The following is a 21,878-nucleotide window of genomic DNA, read 5'->3' as shown; positions in this document are numbered from 1 at the left end:
GTGAGTGATACACTTGTTAGGCTTAGGAGAAACTTTTTTGGTAACAATGCTAACAGTGTCCATCATAGGCAATGTCTGAAACCACAAACTAACGTACAGCCTACTTCATACTCAAACAGTATGTACAGCATTTTGCTGAAAAACTTGAATATACCATAAAACTTCTAACTAACTTCCAACATCCCAATGAAATGCAGAGTATTTTGTGGTAGCAGGATGAGGCTGCACATTTTGAAAAATAAAGGCAGGTCTCAATTAGAAGCTTGTATACATTTACTGTTTCTCTGGTTGTGTGCACACTGAAGCATCTGAAGTTTTTACTTTCACTAAAACGCAACAAGTCGGGGCGCCGGTGGCCTAGCAGTCTAAGCACCCCACATACAGAGGCCACAGTCCTCATTGCAGGGGTCGCCGGTTCGATTCCCGGCCACGACCATCTCCTTCATGTCTTCCCCCGCTCCCCACTGCCCACTCCCCACATTTCCTGTCTCTCTTCAGCTGTACTATAAAATAAAGGCAAAAAGCCACAAAAAAAATAACATAACGCAACAAGTCAGATTTACTGATCACTGTAGCAGCATGGAATACTGTGCAGCTGTCGAGTTTGTACAACAGCAGCAGGGAAACGCTTCACTGATTTTAAAGATGGAGATAAAAGATAAAGCTAAATGTCAACTTCTTTTTTTCTTAAGTTAATGTTTTTGGGCATATTTGCCTTTAATGGATAGAACAGCTGAAGAGAGACAGGAAATATGGGTAGCAGAGCGTGGGGGAGGACATGCAGTAAATGGTCGAGGCTGGAATCGAACATGCGACCTCTGTGACAAAGGTTATGACCTCTGGGGTGCACACTTAGACCGCTAGGCTAATGGCGCCACCTAAACGACAAACTTTGTCCAAGGAAGACGGACAGCATAGTGGCGGGAGGAGGAGGGTTGATGATCAGCTGGAGCATAATATGCTCAAGTGAATCTACAGCACATGAGCATGGCATCAACTCAATCTGACCAGACAGGAGGCTGAAGAAATGTATGTCCGATGTGGACAGGAGGAAAAGGAGGACTTTACTGAGTGTGGTGGCTTTAAAGATAGAAAAAAAAAGCCTAAACAACAACAAAAATTTGCAGAGCGAAAGTTTTGTTAAAAACTTAACTTCATTTGTGAAGTTAAATTTTAATGAGTTATTAAATGCTATTAAAAAGAGTCACGATTGACAGCTCTGTTTACAAACGCAGCTCCTGTGACACTATGAGCTCCAGATCAGCAAAACAAAGCAGAGGTCAAACGAGTGCAAAGCAATTAACAAACACTGACACCAGACTCATTGAACTTTTCATAACAGCGAGCGTTCGCTTCAAACAAAGTAAGATGAATGTTTTTTAGCAGAAGGTGCAGGTTGTCAATACAGCTCTGTTATGGTTTCACTTTTGTGCAGAGGGTGGAGGTTGAGATGTGTCGTCAGTCTTAATACTCAGTCAGGGATCTACAAGACTCAAGTCTCTTGAACAGATCCGTTCCTTTACAAGAGAGGCCACACAACGTGAGGCAGACTAAGTCATGATTTACCTTTTTTATTGAACATAGTCTGTGTAACAGAAGTGGATGCAGCAATCACATTATCTAGTGATTTGGACACCTCTGTTCCCAAACTTGGGGAATCACATAGGGGATCGTTGTTTACTAAATGATCGTCACACTGTTAGGAAGACGACTTAAAAGTAGTGAGACATAAAGTCATTAAGAAAAAGATAACTGAGAGGAAGAAGAATTTATCATCAGTTTCCGTACAGTCATACTTATTTTTGTAGCTAGCCAACAGGCCCCCTGCTGGTCATTAACGGTAATGCAAATTGAAGAAAGCTACTTAACTTTTAATGAACGCTTGGACCTTATTTTATGTACAGTTTATGTATTAAAACCATCAGCTGTGAAACTGTTTGGATCTCAAAGATTGTTACTGTAGCATTAAGAACCAGACACAGACATATTTGGTTATTAGTTCTCCCTTCCTGTAAAAGAACTCAACATATGTCTCCTTTTTTTTAACTCCAACAATGTATACAATGTGCATGAAACACGGCTGTACTTTATTGTCTGTTCACGCTGCTTTCTCTCCCTGTTTCCTCCTGTAGGTGTTGTTTACGGCTACAAGGGCCTGCTGCTGCTGCTGGGAATTTTCCTGGCTTACGAGACCAAGTCTGTCTCCACAGAGAAAATCAATGACCACCGGGCCGTTGGGATGGCTATTTACAACGTTGCTGTGAGTCCAAAAAATAAACAACGCTATCACGCCTGTTTTTGGGTGCTGTTGACTGCTACTCTGCTTTCTCTGCAAAGAGCTTTCTCTCGCACACACAACAACATTAAAGTGGCAAGAAGTACACATTTTATTGCCCTATAGAACAAAATGGCTGTAGTATATCGTTGGGGGGTCAATCAATGCGACGAGCTCCATGATTGCTTTGTCTGGTGCTGTGATTTCTGGCTTTAAGAGGCAACTGACCAGTGTGAAGACATTCCTACTGCAAAATCCTAAAAGCTCTTTTTTTTAAGGGTTTTCTTTTTGCAGTAAAAGTTAATGGAGTTTATAGATAACTGTATTCCTCCCTTGGGTCTCTGAAGTGGGTTTCTTGTATTTGAGCAGATATCTGGTTAAATGTGACAGAGAAACACGTTGAAAAACACTTCCAATGGCGAGTTAAAAGTGTAATAAAGTTTAAAAAAACACACAACAAGAAGTGCATTGTGGGAACAGTAGAATATAAATGACAACTTTTCTCTAAAAAACAACCTCTGGAATGTGCTGAACATAACATACTGATGGTGTGGGATAAAATATTGAAAAGTACATGTTGGTATAATAATCAGTTTTACCATTACGAGACACAGAGATGGGCTTGTGTATAAAATATTCAAGCTTTTCCACAAGTACGCCTGGAGATTTCATTCTCTAAAAAGCTGATCCCTGGACGCATTTCTGTCCAAATCATTATACTGCCAGCACAAGCTGCCGTCTTGTATGAATCATAAAATGCGATGCTTATTGTGCCTGTGGTGCAGTAATACCGACAGTCGTATCTCAGGTCTCCTTCATGAAACGAGAATCTGTTCTCTGAGGGACTTCCCGGTGAAGAAAATGTTAAATGAAATCAATAAAACATGAAAATGTGATAGCAAATTTTTATTGTGCTGCGGTGCTCTGAGTGCTTTGGATTTTAGCCCTGGTACCAAGCATGTAATTCAATGTCTCACGTATGTGTGGGGAGAAATCTGTGTTTGGTCGGATAGAAATAGCCTTGTAGATTCACAGTATATCAAGCTGTTACTTTGCCTGATTGCAGGAATCTGTGAAATTTTTTTTCCATTTGGGCGCTAAGTACAGCGGTTAACTCCGCCGTCTGTCAAACATTTTTCCATGGCTCTTAATAGCAGGTGAATCATCTTAAACGGACGCACCTAGGATGCACTTTACACGGAAATAGCTGCCATTATGTTCACTTCAGCCACTTTAGACAAATACTCGCTGCTGTTTCCTGACACTCTTGACACAGGGTAACTTTGTAATTGCTGTAAAATGTCTGGGGAAAAAAGGTTTCTGTCACTTTAATTGCTACTAGGGTTTTTCTGTTTTGATCCAAAGCGACCAAACATTTCCCTTTTTTAAGTTGTTGGCCTCTAACAGTGTTTCGACTCCAATTTCTATCAATATATCAAAGGGACACACCTTAATTAGCATGCAAACATTTTTTCCACTTGTAGTTGATGGAAAAGTTTGAAGTAAATGGGTTGATCTCGCTCCTCTGTGACAAAAAAAGTAGATTTATCATTGATCATCATCACTCATGGTTATTTATGAGGGCATTAAATGCAGCCTGTGTGCTCATTTCATCACGCCTCCATAAAGTGCCACAAGTCTTATGTTATTATTTTATTTTACGATACACACATCTCATTTTTATGATGATGTCAATACTTAATGGTTTCTGTAAAGGGACCTCCTTCCTCTTTGCTAAGCTGTGAGCTTGAGGCTGTGATGAGATGACAACGTGGTGATTGTCAGCGTGCCGTCGCCACTTCACTCATGACTTTTTAATGCTGTTTTCACATGGGAGCCCTCCCCAGAATGATAAACAGATGCCTAATGCTTTTATGGATGGGATTTTCCTCCTGTCTCATCCTCTCGCTCACTTCTGCTCCTCCAAAACCCACTCTCATCCTCACCCTGCCCTCCCCTTTCTCTTCCACCTCACTCTCCCTTTGTTAAAACTCTTTTTTGTTTCGCTCTCTCTCTCTCTCTCTCTCTCTCTCTCTCTCTCTCTCTCTCTCTGCAGGTGCTGTGCTTGATCACGGCTCCAGTGACTATGATCCTGTCTTCCCAGCAGGACGCCTCCTTTGCCTTTGCCGCTCTAGCAGTCGTCTTCTCTGCCTACATCACCCTGGTGGTGCTTTTTGTTCCCAAGGTGCTCTGACTCGTCACTGACACCTTTTAAGAATCCACTGCACACAATAAAGAGCACACTCATATTGCAGTAAAAGCAAAGGTCAAACTTTCTGGTCTCAGTGTTAAAGAAGAAGGATCAGTCTGTCCTGCATGGTGCATAAAAATACACTTTTTATTGATCATGGTCAAAGACCAGCATTATGAAACTTATGAAAGAGCTCCTCTGCTAGACTGACTGTGACTTCAAAGAAGAAGGCTGATTAAAATGACATGAGAAAAATTTATTAAACTCACACTGTGGAAAACAACTTCTTACAGGAGCTTAGCAGACACAACTTCAGGAAAAAGAGTCATTAAGTAGCAAATAATGAAGAGATATATTTAAAAAAAGAAGATTTTAATCTGTTTCTCACTCACTACTCTCGTATTAATGGGGGAAGTTTGAGGCTTTTTGGAGAGTAGCTGCCGTCAACATATCGTGTCAGGAAAAAAAAATCATCTGGCATAAACAGAGTGAGATATTTTGGATGTCTGGCAGCAGTTACAGTGATTTGTTTGGAATGAAATGAGCTGCATAATGCACATGAGCACTGATGAAAACTGTGTAGACAGAAGAAAGAGTGCCACCTACAGATATCCAAACTTCACTTAACTGAAAATCCAAGAGGAAAAAGGAAACACTGCAACATGTCACATTTGTTTGATTGTTTGTCTTTTTCTTGAAGTGCACGACAGCAAACACTAAGCACCAAAGACATCACCAAAATAAGAGAGAAACTAAAGTTTTGCAGAATTTACTCAAGTGATTGGAGTATTTTTAGGTCTAGAGAAAAAGGGCTGCATGTATTAAAAAACCTGTTCTCACTAGCTGCATTATTCATTGAACACTCAACTCTCAAGGCCTGATTTTGTCTCTTATTGACTTCCTGTTCCTGTGGCGGTCCAGATGCGGCGTCTGATCACCCGTGGGGAGTGGCAGTCTGAGCAACAGGACACTCTGAAGACCGGATCGTCCACCAACAACAACGACGAAGAGAAATCACGACAGCTGGAGAGAGAGAACAGGGAGCTGCAGAAGATCATCCAGGAGGTGAGGACATTATATAAACAACCTTGTACATGCACGCATACCCCAGTATTACTAGTATATTATTCACATGCACTAACAAATACAAGGTTAGTATGCATTGGGAATTATCCTGGAGGCTGACATATGGGCCATATATGCTAATGTTTGTATGTACACGTAATATTCAGAAAGTATGTATAGACAGTATGGAGTGTGTGTGATTTGATTTTACACTCTTTGCATTGCAGAGTGCTTCCTAATATGACAACATAGAAAACAACATGACTCATTGTCACAACATTGTGGCAAACTGGCTGAGGCTTAGGTTTATGTTATTACGTTGTTCTTCATGAAAACATATCAGACAATATAACCGCTGTATGAAAACAGATAAGGTCAGGAGTCAAGAAAACTCAGGTTAAATCCAAACAAGTGAGCTCAGTGTGAAAACCATAGACTGTATAAAATATGGACGTATTATCCGTGATGTCACACATCTGTTTCTGAAGCTCTGTTTTGAGGCCAATCATCGGCGGCAGCCATATTGCTGCTGTCAAGCGATTGTAACGTAAAGAGGCGGGCTTTGAGCCTCCTAGCCAACAGCTACAGTGTTCCCTCCTGTCAATCAAGTCAGCTGTGCCTCTTATTGGAAAACTCATGATCTTAATATCTTCCAAAATTCACCCTCTGTACAGTGTGTGCCGATCGAGAAATGAGCTATCCAGACTACACTCGTCTTTTGTACCAGGCTGTAAACATGTTTATTTCTGCTGTAAAGATCAGCCTTTTTGAATTGGTGTGTATGTGGTTTCCAGTACTTCCGGAGCCAGCCTCAAGCGGATCCTCGATGAACTGCAGTTTTTAGCACTGTACACTTGTACAAGTTTTAACTTAATAAGGGCGTGGCTGACTTGATTGACAGGCAGGCACCCTGTAGCTATAAGCAAAAAGGCTAAAGGCCCGGCTCTTTACTGTACACTAGCTCAACAGAAGTTAGGTTGAGTTCAGCATTTCCAATATGGCACCCGCCGACGATATGCGTCTAAACAGGCACAGTCCATGGTTTTGACAATTCTCTGAGTGTTTTCTTACCTTTGAACTAGTAGACGGTCAGAATTTTCATTTCCATTTGAACGCATGGGACATTAGTGCTTCGAGAATCCTTAGTTTTCTATTCTATGAAGTTTGGGAGTAATAGTTGTTACCGTGTAAGAACTTGAGGGGATGCTTCATGAATAAAAAATGAAATAATTCATTGTCATAGCTGCCAGGAGAAGCAGCAAAGCATCATAATTTATAGGATGAAATCCTGCAAATGATGAGACCAATAATTTGGTATAAACCAGAATGGGTTAAGTATTTGATGAACTAAATGTCGCCCTGATGCAGAGACTACAGGTATAGATGCTGAACTGGGGTTGTGGAGTGGCTGTTTAAGTGTTGTTCTTACATGACTTTAATAAGTTCCGATTCTTCTGTGTCTGTAGAAAGAGGAGAGGGTATCGGCTCTTCGTAACCAGCTGGCCGAGCGTCAGGCTCTACGCAACCGCCGCCGACCCTCATCGGGCCAGAACCAAAACCACAACGCTCCACCGCCCACCTCCCAGCCGGACCCTAAGTCTTTGCTCCCACCGCCCGGCTACCCCAACCCCACCACGGACAATCACTCCCTCCCTCCCTCCTTCTCCAACTCCTCCAACCTGTACCCAGCTGACAGCAAGATGAGCCGCAACCACTGTCACAACAGCCAGATCCCGCTGCTGTACAAGTAAGCGAGGAGGCACAGATGTGGGTGAGGGGAGGGGAGGGTCTGGATCAATTGCACAGTGCACACGTGAGACACAAACACAATGAGTCACTGTGACTTTCACTTGTTTGGCTGAAAAGCACAGCGGTGAGTGACACTGTTTTTAAAGATACAATGTGGAAGCACAAAAAAAAAGTTCACAGGAGCGCTTTACACTCGGCAGCTTCTTGGAGGAGATCACACAGGCAACACCTGCCCGCCCTCACAGCTTGATCTCACTGTGTTCAACCCAGCAACGACCACAGCAGCGGCCACAAGCACATCTCAGACTCTCAGCACTCGAGGTCAAGTGAACGGATTGATCTCTTCATCATTCCTCTTCCTCATTCGTTCTCTCGTTCTGTTGTGGAGACGTCGGATCTGAAAAGTTTGTGTTTGTGTCTTTTGCTCTACACATTTGGTCTCTGGAGTTTGTTGACTAGACAAGCACATACAGTAGTGATTTATATTGTTCTGTAATTTTCTGACCTGTTTTGTCATGGAGTTGTTGTTCAATTATTTGTTTACTTTTTCAGGAGCGTTGTGAAAACTTGTCAAAGGGACGAAGCAATGTACAGTTTTCTTCCTCTGATCAGCAGCTCATAAATGATGATGTGCATTATAAAACAGCCATAATTTATAAAGGCCATTGAGCTGGGCATGTCTGTTGTAAGGACTGTGTGTTCACGTACAACACTGCATCTTAAAAGTCCAGTCCTTTACTGAAGTGACCCGTTTTTAAAAGGAAAAAATTATCCAAGCTTGCTCGTGCTGGAGGACACTTTTGATAGTTTTGCCATTTGAAAATAATGTTTTACAATGTATTTTTTGAGATTTGTGTTGTATCTCTTTATCAGAGCAGTACAGAAGTAGCCATCAAATGTATCCCTCCTCCTGCATCTGATTCTGATGCATTTTGCAGATATCATCATCACTGCAGCTGAGTCTTAAAGTCTGCTCTCATTTTTACTTTCAGCGTCCTGAAAATGAGAGCCAGTAAATATTTCTACTGCAGTGAAGTGTTGAGTTGTGTGGAGTTCTATGATGGCTATTTCTGTAGATATTCAAAGAAAAAAAGCACAGTTTTTTCCTCAAGATTTTATACATGGGACTCTGTTACTCGCCTTTTTTCATTTGAAAGGGATCTTTTTTTATGTTTCTCCATGACAGACAATCTGGATGGATGCTTCTTTCTTGCTTTTGTATTTTTCTTTCCCATTTTGCCTTCTGGGTAGGTTCGGTTGTACATGTATCAGAGAAGGATATATATGTGCAGAAATGTGACATACTGTATTTATTCAGCAGTTAATGTGGATGTACTATTTCATTCATGAGCTATATCCAGATTTTATAAAAAAGCAATGATACCTGAACAGCTTTAACAGCAGGTTAAAACAATACTTTGTCAGATATTTTTAAATCTCTATATTCAGTGTGCACTTTAAACTGAACTAAACTACGGTTATTCCACTTTACGTTTCTCTAATAAGTGTTAGCTCAGGGCTTGGAGAAGGACAGACACGGGACAATAATGAATGAAATAGGCCATATTTATTAACTGTGCAGTACCTGGATCAGATAGTGTAACATATGTATGCAGAAATCATTTAGGAAATGTTCTATTATCTTGCACATATATGACAATATACATGGATTTGGGGATATTTGTATTCACTATATCTAAGATCATAAATGTTAATATATTTCAGAGTATGTGTATGCAAATATATGGGTATCATAAATAAAATAATTGTTTTTCATTGGGTATTTTTGACAATTTTTTTGGATACTTTTTGCATCAAAGCAGGCAAGTCAAACCGAGAGGCAACCTCAGGTGTTCAAAAGTGAAGCCAATGCAGGCGCACAAAACTGCAGTTCCTAGCGTGTCCACCAGAGGCTAGCAGGGTGGTTTGTGAAAAAGTCCCAATTTAAGGTGACTCTATACTTCTATATTGTATCTGCCACAACCCTGTGCTGCATGTCTTCTCCTCTCTGCTCCCCTCTTGTCTTGTCTCTGTTCAGCTGTCTTATGCAGTAAAGCCCCCATAATGAACTTGGGAAAAAAAGATCTTTAATACCAGTGAGTCTTAAGAAGTGGTTTAATAACCTGGTATTTGAACTGGTAATGGTTAAGCATCTTTGTTTTAACCCTCCTGTTATGTTCGTTTCTCTGGAACAGCAATAATGTTCCTGGGTCAGTTTGACCCGGGGCATATTCAATTATCCAAAAGTGTCAGAACCCCAAAAAATCCCAATACACATTATTTTAATCTAATTTTTAACTTCATTACTAACCATTAAATCAAGATATGGTCCATTGGTGTTCTTTAATTCTTACAGATCATGTTTCAATGAGGATTACTCATTAAAATTCATGTTAAAACTTGTTTTAATGTACACTGGAAAGCCCCAAATATAAATACAATAATTTGACATGACATAGATTTGTGTTTATTTTATTTTACGTTTTGAATTTCTTATGAATTGATGTTGATAACCTAAAACGACACCTCTTCTGTCACATGCTACCCAGATTTTTATGCTGCATTTAGCTGGTTTGGAAGGCATATATTGCCCAAAATAGACTTCAAAAAGGATCAATTTGACCCGCAACATAACAGGAGGGTTAATTCAGTTTTTTTTATCCTTCTAATGACTTCCTGACTTCGATATCATACATGCATTTTCATACTTTAAGATTAATTAAGTGAATTACTTCTCTTGTCCTTATAGAGACAAAGCTTGTCTTAGACACTGTTTTCTTTGTATAACTAATCAAATATAAAAATCTGGTCTCCCCAAGAAGTTGCAAGTCAGCGATGTCATGTCTGCACTTTTTTGCAACCATGCTAACTCAAGTAGAACTTCTTAAACCTGGTAAAAACATGTGGTACTTCCTCGCAATTCACTGTAGTGTCATCTAGTTGTTACACAGTTTGCGTCTTGACACCAAAATCGATGTCAGAGGAGAAAAAGCTTGCTCTGCCAACAGATGGCTTGACTTGAGTGTTCGTCACTGACGGTAGGTTTTTAATTTGTCACTCAAATTATCAACTTTTCAAAGCAACTTTTTTTAAAAAGCTGCCTTGAAATCAGGCATTTGAAACAGTAAGAGAATCCTGTTGATGTTGATGAACATCCACTAGATGTCAGCAGTTATTTGTTGCTCTTTAGACTCACAATCACTTTCTGAGTGATTAACTCTGTTGGACTGATTATACTTGACAGTGAGACATTATATCTCTCCCCATGTTGGCCTCCAAGAGTCAAAGAGCGGATAAAAAGCCAGAGGAAGAGATCATTAAAAGAAATCAGGATGTTGTTTTCAGCACAATGAGCAGCTGCGAGGGCCGATGGGAACCTCGCCGCTCAGACAATAAGTGGATGTTTGAGGTTAAAAAGAAACTAAAGGAGACAGATTGCTCCCAAGTACAGGCAATATTTGTACAGAGTGTGTTTTTAGAAGATGACAATGTGATGAAACCAGCTGTGCCACAGTCCCATGATCCCACAATACACATTTTAACATTGTATGCAGTCAGTCACACACACACACACACACACACACACACACACACACACACACACACACACACACACACACACACACACACACACACACACAAACATACTCCTGTGTCATGTCTCTTTCCAGCTGACTGAAAATGAGGTATGTGGTAATACGGGGAAGGGTTTGGTGGTGAAGGGGAGGTACTGGTGTGTGTGTAGGAGAGAAAGGTGGTGGTGGTGGAGTGAGGGTGGGGGGTGTCATTGGGGAAAACCCGCTCTGGGCTGAGGCTTCTGCGGGCCTCCACCTGACACAGCACTCAGCAAGACGCAAAAAAAAAAAAAAGCAGGAAATTCCCCTCGCCTTGTCTGATCTTACAGAGGAAGTATTTGCTGGCTGTGGAGGAATTTCTCTGAGACTTTTGCCAAATAATGGACTGAGCTCTCTGCAGTGTGTGTTTGTGTGTTTGTGTGTTTGTGTGTGAGCTGGAGCTGTTTGCCAACTCAACTCCAAAGTTCTTTTTGGTAGCTCAGAAATATGAAATCATCCTTTGTGAAGATCGTGACTCCTTTTTGTCCATTTTTTTTGCCCATTTTATTTAGTTTATGTGCACATAGAATATATAAATACAATCCTAAACACCTCATCCTAACAGTTTAAATAAAAATAAATAAAAATAAATACATACAGCTTTCAAAAATACAAGATAGCAGATCTGTACACAGTCCTTGTACCTTAAACTCTCTTGTGCAGAGATGTGTCGTCATCTGTTACGGCAGAGAAAGTCCGGCTTACTACAATCTCAGGTCAGCATAAATAATGTACAAAAAAAGTGCCTAAAGTAGGAAATAATGGTGCAAACTGTTACAGTTTATAGGACTTCTTTTTTTTTTAAAAGGCCTGTTAGGCTAAGAGCATTATCTCCATTGGGATTTAAATCTTTCTCCATCCCCATGAGGATGAATACAATTCAAACAATTCCCACCAAACGACATAAAAGCTAAATGTATGGTGCAATAAAGAGTTTTTTTGTCTTTCTTTTTCAAAGTGCGAACACACCAAAGAAGGTCTTCCCCTCGTCGGTCTCCAGCTCTGATAGCTGGTTGGTTTCCGTCCACAGTCTGTCTCCTTGGTTCAGCTGAAACACGGCGCCCAGATAAACTGCGTTGTACCAGCCCTGTCCTGAGCTGGACCCATCCTCCTGAGCCGTGTTCTGGCACGCCGACCTCACCGCGCTCATCAGAGACACATTGCTGCCAATGGAGTCCGAGTAGCGCCAGATCCTGTGGCTGAGCGGTGTAAGGCGTTTTCCCGCCCCTCGATCCTCATCGCCATCGTTGCACGAGACTCTGAACGACGCCTGGCTGTAGACGAAGAAGAGGCCGTTCTGTGGGATGACGATCTTGTTGCTCTCCAGTCTGAAGCCGCCTTGAGCGAACGCCTGACCTTGACCGTTCTTCCACTCAACTTGATTTGTCCGGTCATCCTCATCGTAGCTGCCTGTGAGCACACCAAGAGGAAGCAGAGGTTTCAAACACGAGTCAAAAATTAACAGGTGTGTAGTCAGCAAAGTGAAACGAACGATTGCATTAGGCTAATGAATAACTTATGCAACAACTTTCTTTCAGAGCTCCACTGTAACACACTTCTATCTGCAAATATCACACAAGAACAAAGCTGAGATCATGAGCCCATTGTTTGCTGAAGGTAAGCTGTGACTCACCCTCTAAGTGGATTGCTGCCTTTGCATTGCTGCCGATTCTCTTCAGGGCGTCGTGGTGATCTGAAAAGAGAGGACAAATGTGAGCTTTTCTGAAAAAATCCTCAAAAAGACTCAAATAAATCTCTGAAAACCTCTCATTGAGCACCCACGCATGTAATCACCTGAGAACGCGAACCTATTTAAATAATCCTCAAAAGGCTCCAAATGTTCCCACAAAACCTTCAAGTACTTTTAATTTTTTCTCAAATGAGCACCAGTGCATAAAATCACCTGTATTCTCAGATGTGTCCATCGTAGTGTGTGCTTCTTTTTGGCCTGATAGTATCTGTAAGGAGGGAGAAATTAAATTAGAGACATAAAAACATACATTTGCTGTCCTTTTTTAGAGAAAATTAAGCATTCAAAATTGCTCCTTACCTTCATTTCCGGCCGGCCATTCCAATACCAAGCAAACAGCAGGACACCCCCGAAACAAAGGGCCACAATGAGAAGGGCCCCGAACAACTTCCACATCCATCCTGTAGATGATTTCTTCTCCACCAAGACCACTGTCCTCTCCTCCAGAGCCATCTCCACATCACCTGGTGGGGTTGTGTAGGCCACCATCATTTGCACAACTCTCAAGTCTTCACAGCTCTCAGGTTAGAATTCACTTCAAACTATAGAGCCGCAGCTGGATGCTCTGTGCTGCTACTTCTCTCTTTTGTGTTTGCTATTGTGTTGGAGTGAATGTCTGCCAAAGAGCTTGTAGTATTTATGCTGTGGCAGCTGCTTCAGCAGAAGGGAAACTCCAGTGATGTCACTCTGTAAGTGGAGACAGGGTGCAGAAGGCAGGAGGCAGTAGCGGCTGGGCCGGGCCGGGGAGAAGGAAAGAGAAGTCACAGAAATTTTCAGTGGAGTTTTTACCCGACGGGAGCCGCGGTTTCAGGATGGGAAAGTGCCATTAACACACACACACACACACATGCACACACACACACACACACAGCCATGAACACAAACAAACACATATTGAGCTCATTACAGACCAGAGCCACCCACAGAACGAAGGATCAGTGTGTGTGTGTGAGGTTTACTCATAAATCCACGACTCACCAACAATTTGAGGTTACATCTGACCAGATGTTTACAAATACCACAAAAATGTGAGTTTGTGTCAACAAGCCACTTGTTAATCACCTATTTTGCAACCCTTAACTATGACTTCCTCTGTTTAGCATTTGTTAGCACTATATAAACATGGATTAAACATTTAATAATACCCTTAAATGTTGCTATTAACTTATATCAGGACAGTTTTTGTTTATGCTAAACTGGCTTTATTGAATCACATCTTATGTTGTTACAGATGTGCTTTATTATAGAATGATAATAAATAAATCTGATTAATCTCCTGTTTAAACACCTATGGGTGCTAAAAGGAGGGGTTGTAGCAGCTAAAACATAAATAAGTAAATACATTTATATGCTAATAAATACATTTTGTGTATGAAATGGTTGATATGGACGAGGTTTAAGGTGTATGTTTTAATATGTAACCTTATAAACAACAAGGATTAAATAAGCAAAACGAATCGCCAAACACAATAAATATTAAAGGGATGGTTTGATTCAATGCAAGTGTATGAACACATACTGTATGTGTTGCCTCTACAAGTAGTTAAAAAATGAACAGGCTTTCTGACAGCAAAGTAATGTGCTGAAATATTTCTAAACAGAGCGTTCACTTACACAGACCTAAATGTAGCTGTATAGCCTAGCTTCCATGCAGTGGTGGACAGTAACAAAGTAAATTTACTTGAGTACAGTACTTAAGTACATTAATGAGTATCTGTACTTTACTTGAGTATTATTTATTGGAGGAACTTATTACTTTTACTCCACTACATTCAGAAGACAATTATTGTACTTTTGACTCCAATACATTTCTATCAGTGCTCTAGTCACTCACTACTTTTACTTTGAAGTCAGCTCATGACTTTCCTTCTCTGAAATCTGATCCCTAAGACAGTAAAATGTGTTTGTGTAGTTCTGTTTGTCTCAGTGGTTTAGTCATACCTGTATATCGTGCATCTCCACTGTTGAACATGGAGCAAACACAGAGCAGATTTCACTAAGACCAGGCAGTTCATTTAGAGGTGGTAATGATGTCTGTAATTCTCCATCTGAGCTCCCATGGCCATATCTTCAGTCCCTGTTAGAGGTTTTAGAAATGAAGAATGATACATATCGTTTGAAATGTTCTCCCTGTTTCCTACTCTGCCCAAACATACAAACATTCACTGTCCAACCTGAGAAAGCGTGTTGAGCTACTTAACATTTGTTTCATTCCTGATGAACATTTCAAACTAAGTTGTCTGTGCTTGGAGTAACTTAGTTGCTGTTTTTATTCCATGGTATAGTTTTAGAGATTTCAAGTAATGTTTTCTAAATAAACATAATGTAACTGAATGTACTCCTATGTAGTCTTGACTGCCATCATGCTTTTTTGAAAGTTTTGAGATATTTTAAAAAGTATTTTGAATACTTAAGTATTTTTAAAAGCAAGTACTTCAGTACTTTAACTAAAGTAATAATTTGACAGAACAACTTTCACTTGTATTGGAGTAATATTTGACATGGAGGATCTATACTTTGACTTAAGTAAGGAAGCTGTGTACTTTGTACACCACTGCTTCTGTGCCACTTCTCTGGCCCGTCTCTCAACAAAGGGGGCGGGGCTGACCAGGATCACCTGTAGGTAATACCTTAAAAGCATCTCACAGATCTCCACTTAAAAAAAAGGAAACAACTCTCTAAAAGACCGGCTAAACAAAGGCTTAAATCATAAAAAAATAACATAATGTGGATTTTGATGCTATTTTCAGTTTCCTTGGGACATCTTAAAAACCCTAAAAAACACAAATTGTTTCTGAAAACTACCTCGGTCTCAAAAGAGAAAACTGTTTGTATCAAAACTTGGCAGCTCTGGTCTTTCTGTTTCAGAACTGAGGTGATGCAACTGAGCTCAGTAGACTTGACAGACTAGTTTTCACACTTCTCCTCACTGTTTCCCTCTTTCACTTTCTCACCTGACTCTCACACAACATACGAACTGTGTGTACTTTTTTTTTTCTGTAAAATGTACCTGTAATGACCAGGGAGTTCAACTTTCCTTCCCTGCTGTCACAACACTCACACATCCCTTTCTCATTCAGTTTCCCCTGTGATTGATTTGAAGCCTCGGTTTGTTTGATCAGTGCACTGTATGTGTGTATCAGTATGTGTATATGTGTGTGTGTTTCCTGTCAGGACTGAAGTATCATCTGACTGGTACACTTCAGTATAACGTGCATGGATGTATGTCTGAGAGTGTGTGTGGGTGTGTGTGTGGGGGGGGTCTGGAGCTGACTGTCACTCATTCCAACATCTTATCACGAACCGACCGCAGGATGTAGCAGGATGACATCATGGCCACCATCACCCTAAGCACCCACATGACACAGAAACAAACAAATAAGCACATGCACCGGCTCGCTTCAGTACCTCCTGTTCACTAAGCCGCCACTTCTCGATTATTCATAAGAAGATTCCCCGGATAGACTTTCGGTTATGACATCCGCCAACCTCTGTACTCCGACTGTACGCAAAGCTCAAATACTTCTACAATCCTGACTTTAGTTGTGATTTAAAGATCAATACAGACGTCTGTTTAGTATATGTTGAAATAAAATAAGGAGATATATCAGAGGATTTCTCCTCTCTGTAGGTTAAAAAACACAGATCTCCAAATTAAGAATTATTATGGCTCAAAGTGAATTTCCAGTTCATGTGAAAAGATTGCCAAATTTAAAGAATGAATTTTGTATCTTAACCACAGGTAAATAGGAAGTGTGGATAGCCACAGTGAGGCTTTTTATAAGCCTTGATCGATATACATATACACACACATATAAGCCAGAAGTGACCATATGTGGTCAGACGGTCAGGTTCAGTGACTCAAATCAGCCGACACCTAGCACACAGCTAGCAGCACACAGTTAGCGGCCCCCAAATGCATCCACACCTTTGATTAAAGATCCTGTCATACACGTGGAAAAAGAACCCTGCGTTCAAGACTACACAAACTGGGTAGTTTCAGCTCCACAGCAGGATCCAACTATGAACCACTGCTGGGTTGATTTAACCCATGAAAATTAGTTAACCTGTTAAACACAGGCTGACTGGTTAAATATATTGAAACTAAACCCCGGTTTATTTGAACTATAATGCTGGGTAAGAACTACCACACTTAATAATTCTCAACTCAACTCACCTTCATTAATAAAGCACCTTTCATACATACAAGCATGCAGCCCAAAGGGCTTCACAAAAGTACAGAGACAGAAAACAACAAAAAAAGGTAAAATAATAATACGATATTATCATAAATAAAATAAATAAAATCAGTAGAATTGATGAAATAAGTAAGAGTAGAAAGCAAAATTAAAAATCAGATGAATTGAAAAGATCAGATAAATACAAGAAATTAATAGATACAAAATAGTAAAGATAGATTATTGTTGTTAAAAATGATTATATGCAGATATTATAATATAATGTTATTATTGTAATAATATAATTTCAATAAAAATATCGTTTAATATAATAATTACATATTTTACATCAGCTTCAAGTTCATTTTAACAGAAATTATGGGTACATATTATCAAATTAATATGGTTTTATATTTTGATTAATTTTCTGTAAAATACCTTTATAAATTGGGTTTGAAAAAAAAAGTCTATATAACAACAACACAGTCATGATTTATACTGTATGCCATGTAAAATGAATCACTTTAACATGATGGTTTATAAGAGTTGACTGACTTCAGACTCAGCCTCAGGTGGTCATTTCAGGAATTACAGCTTTTGGCAAGAGTGACTTCAACTGGTTGTCCCTATCTTGTGTTTTTTATTGTATTTTTTTTCGTGATCCAGAAGTGACCATGTTTGGACAGATCAAGTTTAGTGACTCAAATCAGCTGACACCTAGCACACAGCTAGCAGCTCCCACACGCATCCACACCCTTGATTCATCATTACTGTAAGTCGTCATTTGAAAATGTACCCTAGGACAATTGATACAATATTATTAGTCATACTTGAGTTATCCTTACTAGAGTTATATTTGCAGTATGGGTATTTTCACAGTTACTTTTATCATTGTAGCCATGAGTTTGTATTATCTATTGTTGCTGTTGTATTGTTGCTGAACTGTTTCCATCTCTCTGAATCCGCGTCTTCCTCTATTCCTTATTCTTGATCACAGTCGAAGATGGTTGATTCTGATTCTGTTCCAGGTTTGTGACTGTGAAAATTAAGTTATACTTTGCTGCTGTTGCTAGGTGCTCGCTCATTGGTGAAGTTCTTCGTTTTTAGGTAGTGTACTGAGAAGTGCAATCTAGTCCTTGAAAGAGTCCTTGTTTGGCGCTTAAATAGAAATTCATTGAGTCTCTGTCCTGAATGAGGAAATGAGATGTAGGGACCAAAACTGTATTTGTAAAATGTATTTAAATTCTACCATAGAGTTGAGAGTTTAAGTATGGTGGTTTATAAGGACTGACCATAGACTGTATAAAATACGGACGTAGTATCCATGACCTCACCCATCTGTTTCTAAAGCACTATTTTTTTAGGTCAATCGTTGTCAGCAGCCATATTGCTGCTGTCGAGTGATTGTGACGTAAAGAGGCGGGCTTTGAGCCTCCTGGGCAACAGCTACAGTGTTCCCACCTGTCAATCAAGTCAGCTGTGCCTCTCATTGGAAGACTGGTAATCTAAATATCTTTGAAATTGCCGCGTTAGAAAAAAATTCACCTATGTACAGTGTTTGCCGATTGAGAAATTAGCTATTCAGACTACACTTTTTTTTGTCCTAGGCTGTAAACATGTTTATTTCTGCTGTAGAGATCGGCTTATTTGAATTGGTGTGTATGTGGTTTCCGGTACTTCCGGAGCCAGCCTCAAGCGGATCCTCAATGAACTGCAGTTTTTAGCACTTCCGCATTGGACTCATATTTTTAGACCGGAGGTTGTCGCCTGGGACTGACTCACTTTTGGGGGCTGCCTCAAGTGGCTAGTAGAGGAACTGCAGTTTTTCGGGGTTCTTCACTTTATTTTCTGACCCACAGAGGTTGCTGTGTGGTATTTTCAGCCATGAGATTCCTATAGATAGTGAATTATCATATTTTGGAGTGTTAAGAGAGGAAATTTTGATAAGAAGGGATCCCTGTCCCAGCAGAAGTCTGTGAAAGGGAGAAACGAGTAAATTAATAAAGCTTCCTTATTCATGGTGTCATGTATGCAAAAAGATCAATCAAAGGACAATGTGGGAAAAATTCACTAGACTAAGAAATGTATCCTCAGCTCTCTTTTCTTTTGTAAAATATACCAACAGTGTTATAAATGAAAAGTGACAAATAAACCCAGCTCTGAGTTATGTCTGAATGTGCTGTGCTATTACCCGTCACATCACACTCTGTAATTTGCATCATTCCTTACAATCTGCCGAGCCTTTCCAAACTGTCAAACAGCAAATTTCCCAGCCAGAGGTCATACGTAATATGTAACTCACAAACTCCCACCAGACTCCTGTAGGAGACAAAAACCTCTTTTCATGGGAAATGTAACACTGGAAACTAAACCTTCCCATTTTCAGCCTTCATATCTGAGTGCCCTTTCCTTTCCTCTCTGTGTGACTGAATCAGTATCAGGCTTTTTCTGATCGCATGGTGACATATCCCCCACATGCAACCCACCCCTCTGATATCGTGAACACTCTGGAAAATAGCCTCTTTTGTTCTTTACTGATTTTGCTCAGGCATTGCATCATGAAATCTCCAGATTGTGTGGTCATCACTGCGCAGTGGAGCTCAGCCGACAAGGATTACCTCAGGGCAGAAAGGAAAGGAAGGAAGAAGGAAGGGAGGGGAAGGACGGTGGGAGGCCAAGGAGGAAGGAAGCTATTGTGAGCGAACAAGATGCCTCATTTATTTACTAAGTGGATTTCAGATTTGTCTGGTGACACAATCACAGGTGTGGATGTTTAAATAAATAGGACGAAAATATTGAGTATCTTTAAGGTGTGCTGTGAAATTGGAAACAGAAACCAAAGCAGTTTTGTACCTGGCTGCAAACAAAGTAGGGCATCTTAAAATGAGTGTATAGGGATTTACTTGCTTTTTTGGCTGTTTGAGGAACTACAGGTCTCCATACTGCGATAGCTAGTATGGAGGTGGATGGTTCTGGGACGCTTACTGCTGAGCCTCCCAGAGGTGTCGTGGGCCAAACCTGACAAAGCACCAGTGAAGGGAGATGCCCCATTGTAAACCCAGTGATGTACTCGCTCTCGTTGCTTATCTATCTCCGTTTACCTTCATGCTTTGGTGATGGGGGGCTTGAGGAGACATGTAGTAGGTTATATTATTTATCAGTACAGCCTAGATATTGGGATGAGGACACAGAGGGGAGGAAGTGAAGGAAGGAAGCTGCCGTGAGCAAACAAGATGCCTCAGTGTGATTTTCAGGTTTGTCTGGTGACACAATCACAGGTGCAAGTTTTAAAGAAACAAAGAATCCACATCAGAAGGTTTTGGTTACTGTCTCATCATTCCAATCGTTGGTGTTGCTGTGTGTGGTTATGGAGGGAGGTGTTGATGTGTAGGGAAATAAACTGGGTTAGATGAGGTTTAACCTCAGATACAAGGTGGCTTACGTAGCAACAAGACTGTGTAGTCTAGTTTAAATTCCTACGGTATTTGTCAGGAGGTCATTTTAAATAACACATCAGATTCTAGGTGCCAATTTAGGTTGGGATTTTACATTTTCTTTCTGTTATTGTAATGAAATTAAGCTGATTCAAATCTCAGACAGACGGTTTTCAGGGTCAAAAAATCTATTAGACTAAGAGATCAGACATACATTTGCTTGATTTAAAAGCCTTCAGATAATTATCCAAAAGTAGAAGGAGAGAAGAGAGCTGCTGTGCATAATTTGTGTGTCTGTCTGTGTTTAAATGCAAAATATGTTTTAAATGTGTGGTTGGCAGGCCTCCAAAACAAATAGCACACACAGAGTGAAGCCTGCTGAGGGTCGATCTAACAGTCCTCAGAGGTTAATTAGCTGTTTGAAAGCTCAACTTCCTCATCCGTTGTGTTTTGGACTTTCATTGGTAGAATTTACACTAATTTAGGATCAAAATGAACCCTAATTAAAACCCAGAGAATACATAGGGATTTGTCTAGTTGGAATAGCATCTGCATTTATGATACAGAAAAAAGAAATCCACTGAATTTGAAATAAATCTTGAGTTTTTATGTCACTTGTGCCTTCATCTAAATCATTGTTTTCAACAAGTTAACTTCTGAGGTCTGGTACCATGAAATACAACTTGTAGAACTTGTTTAAAGTGCTCAAAATATCACTTAAAACTTCAACAATATTACACAATAATATTACTTGAAGAGAAAATTGACACTTTGAAGTAAACATCCGTCACAAACAGACTTCCTGCTTCAACTTTTACCCACTCTGCTTCCTGTACAGTATTCTGTACTATCACAGAGATCAACAAAGATCCCTCAGGTCAGTACAGTCCACAGCAGAACAGATTCTTGTGTTTAATTGGAGCAGACACTCACAATTGAGGAAAATTCAATAACTTGTATGTTAGCCTTTCTTTCTCTACTCTACGTATCCGGTAAAATACGCAGCAGGAGCTCGCATTCGTCAACAAAGCTGTCAATCAAATAACTGATGAACCTAAATGTCACAGAACAATCAACACTTTGACATGAATCAGCTTGATGAGACCTGACTACAACGACAGAAAGCATGTGTGAGAATAATGTATTCAACATGAATTTTAATTTGATAGTTTGACCCACGTTTCTTCTGTAAACATGGAGGAGGCGGGGTTTATTACCTATACTGCAGACAGTCACCATGTGGGAGCTCTAAATGTTTTGGCTTCACTCAGTAAATCAGTTGTTCTGTCTATTGTTTTGTACAGTTCATGGTGTTCACATAGTAACAAATCGATAAGTTACATGTCTACGAACCTGACTGATGAACATTTAAGTCCAAACTATGATGCTTTCTACCTGAAGCAGAGCTGTTATCTTGTTATTATGTTCTTTTTGCTAATTTGTTATGTATGTATTTTTTCTCCTTCAGCACAACATAGGCGCCAAAACCCTGACCCCTGACACACTTACATTATGACACATCCTCCTGCTGATCCCTCACACACTCACTCTCTTGAATCATATAAATTCTCATGAATGAGAATGCTCTTAACAGTGTGTGTGTGTGTGTGTGTGTGTGTGTG

General features: G+C 40.2%; 2 protein-coding genes across 2 annotated transcripts in view; one reads left to right on the top strand and one right to left on the bottom strand.

Annotated features, from left to right (window-relative positions):
• gabbr1a (gamma-aminobutyric acid (GABA) B receptor, 1a) overlaps positions 1-8,694 on the top strand; it is a 113,490-nt gene extending 104,796 nt beyond the window's left edge. Inside the window, exons 21-24 of the mRNA XM_034697519.1 lie at positions 2,133-2,260; positions 4,332-4,460; positions 5,388-5,531; positions 6,998-8,694. Of these exons, the coding sequence (XP_034553410.1) occupies positions 2,133-2,260; positions 4,332-4,460; positions 5,388-5,531; positions 6,998-7,282 (686 nt within the window). The 3' untranslated portion in view covers positions 7,283-8,694. The remainder of the gene's footprint in view (positions 1-2,132; positions 2,261-4,331; positions 4,461-5,387; positions 5,532-6,997) is intronic.
• A 2,704-nt stretch (positions 8,695-11,398) lies between these two features.
• On the bottom strand, positions 11,399-13,356 carry tnfb (tumor necrosis factor b (TNF superfamily, member 2)). The gene is made up of 4 exons (XM_034698034.1): positions 12,945-13,356; positions 12,798-12,852; positions 12,528-12,587; positions 11,399-12,304 (listed from the first exon to the last, which is right to left on the bottom strand). Exons 1-4 carry the CDS (start codon positions 13,134-13,136, stop codon positions 11,847-11,849), a joined length of 765 nt encoding a protein of 254 aa, XP_034553925.1. The 5' UTR covers positions 13,137-13,356; the 3' UTR covers positions 11,399-11,846.
• Positions 13,357-21,878: the final 8,522 nt, after the last annotated feature.

The sequence above is a fragment of the Notolabrus celidotus genome, chromosome 12, assembly GCF_009762535.1.
Source record: "Notolabrus celidotus isolate fNotCel1 chromosome 12, fNotCel1.pri, whole genome shotgun sequence".
In the NCBI taxonomy this organism is placed as follows: Eukaryota; Metazoa; Chordata; class Actinopteri; order Labriformes; family Labridae; genus Notolabrus; species Notolabrus celidotus.
The sequence above is the reverse complement of the archived record's forward strand: the minus strand, read 5'-3'. Positions and strand labels throughout refer to the sequence as shown.

Bases quoted from the DNA above. Each gene is read 5' to 3' on its own strand.
- tnfb (XM_034698034.1), bottom strand. From the start codon at position 13,136: ATGATGGTGGCCTACACAACCCCACCAGGTGATGTGGAGATGGCTCTG. The intron at 12,853-12,944 runs GTAAGGAGCAAT...CCCTCCTTACAG, and splicing joins ATGGCCGGCCGGAAATGAAG to ATACTATCAGGCCAAAAAGA. The intron at 12,588-12,797 runs GTGATTTTATGC...CTCTCTTTTCAG, and splicing joins GGACACATCTGAGAATACAG to ATCACCACGACGCCCTGAAG.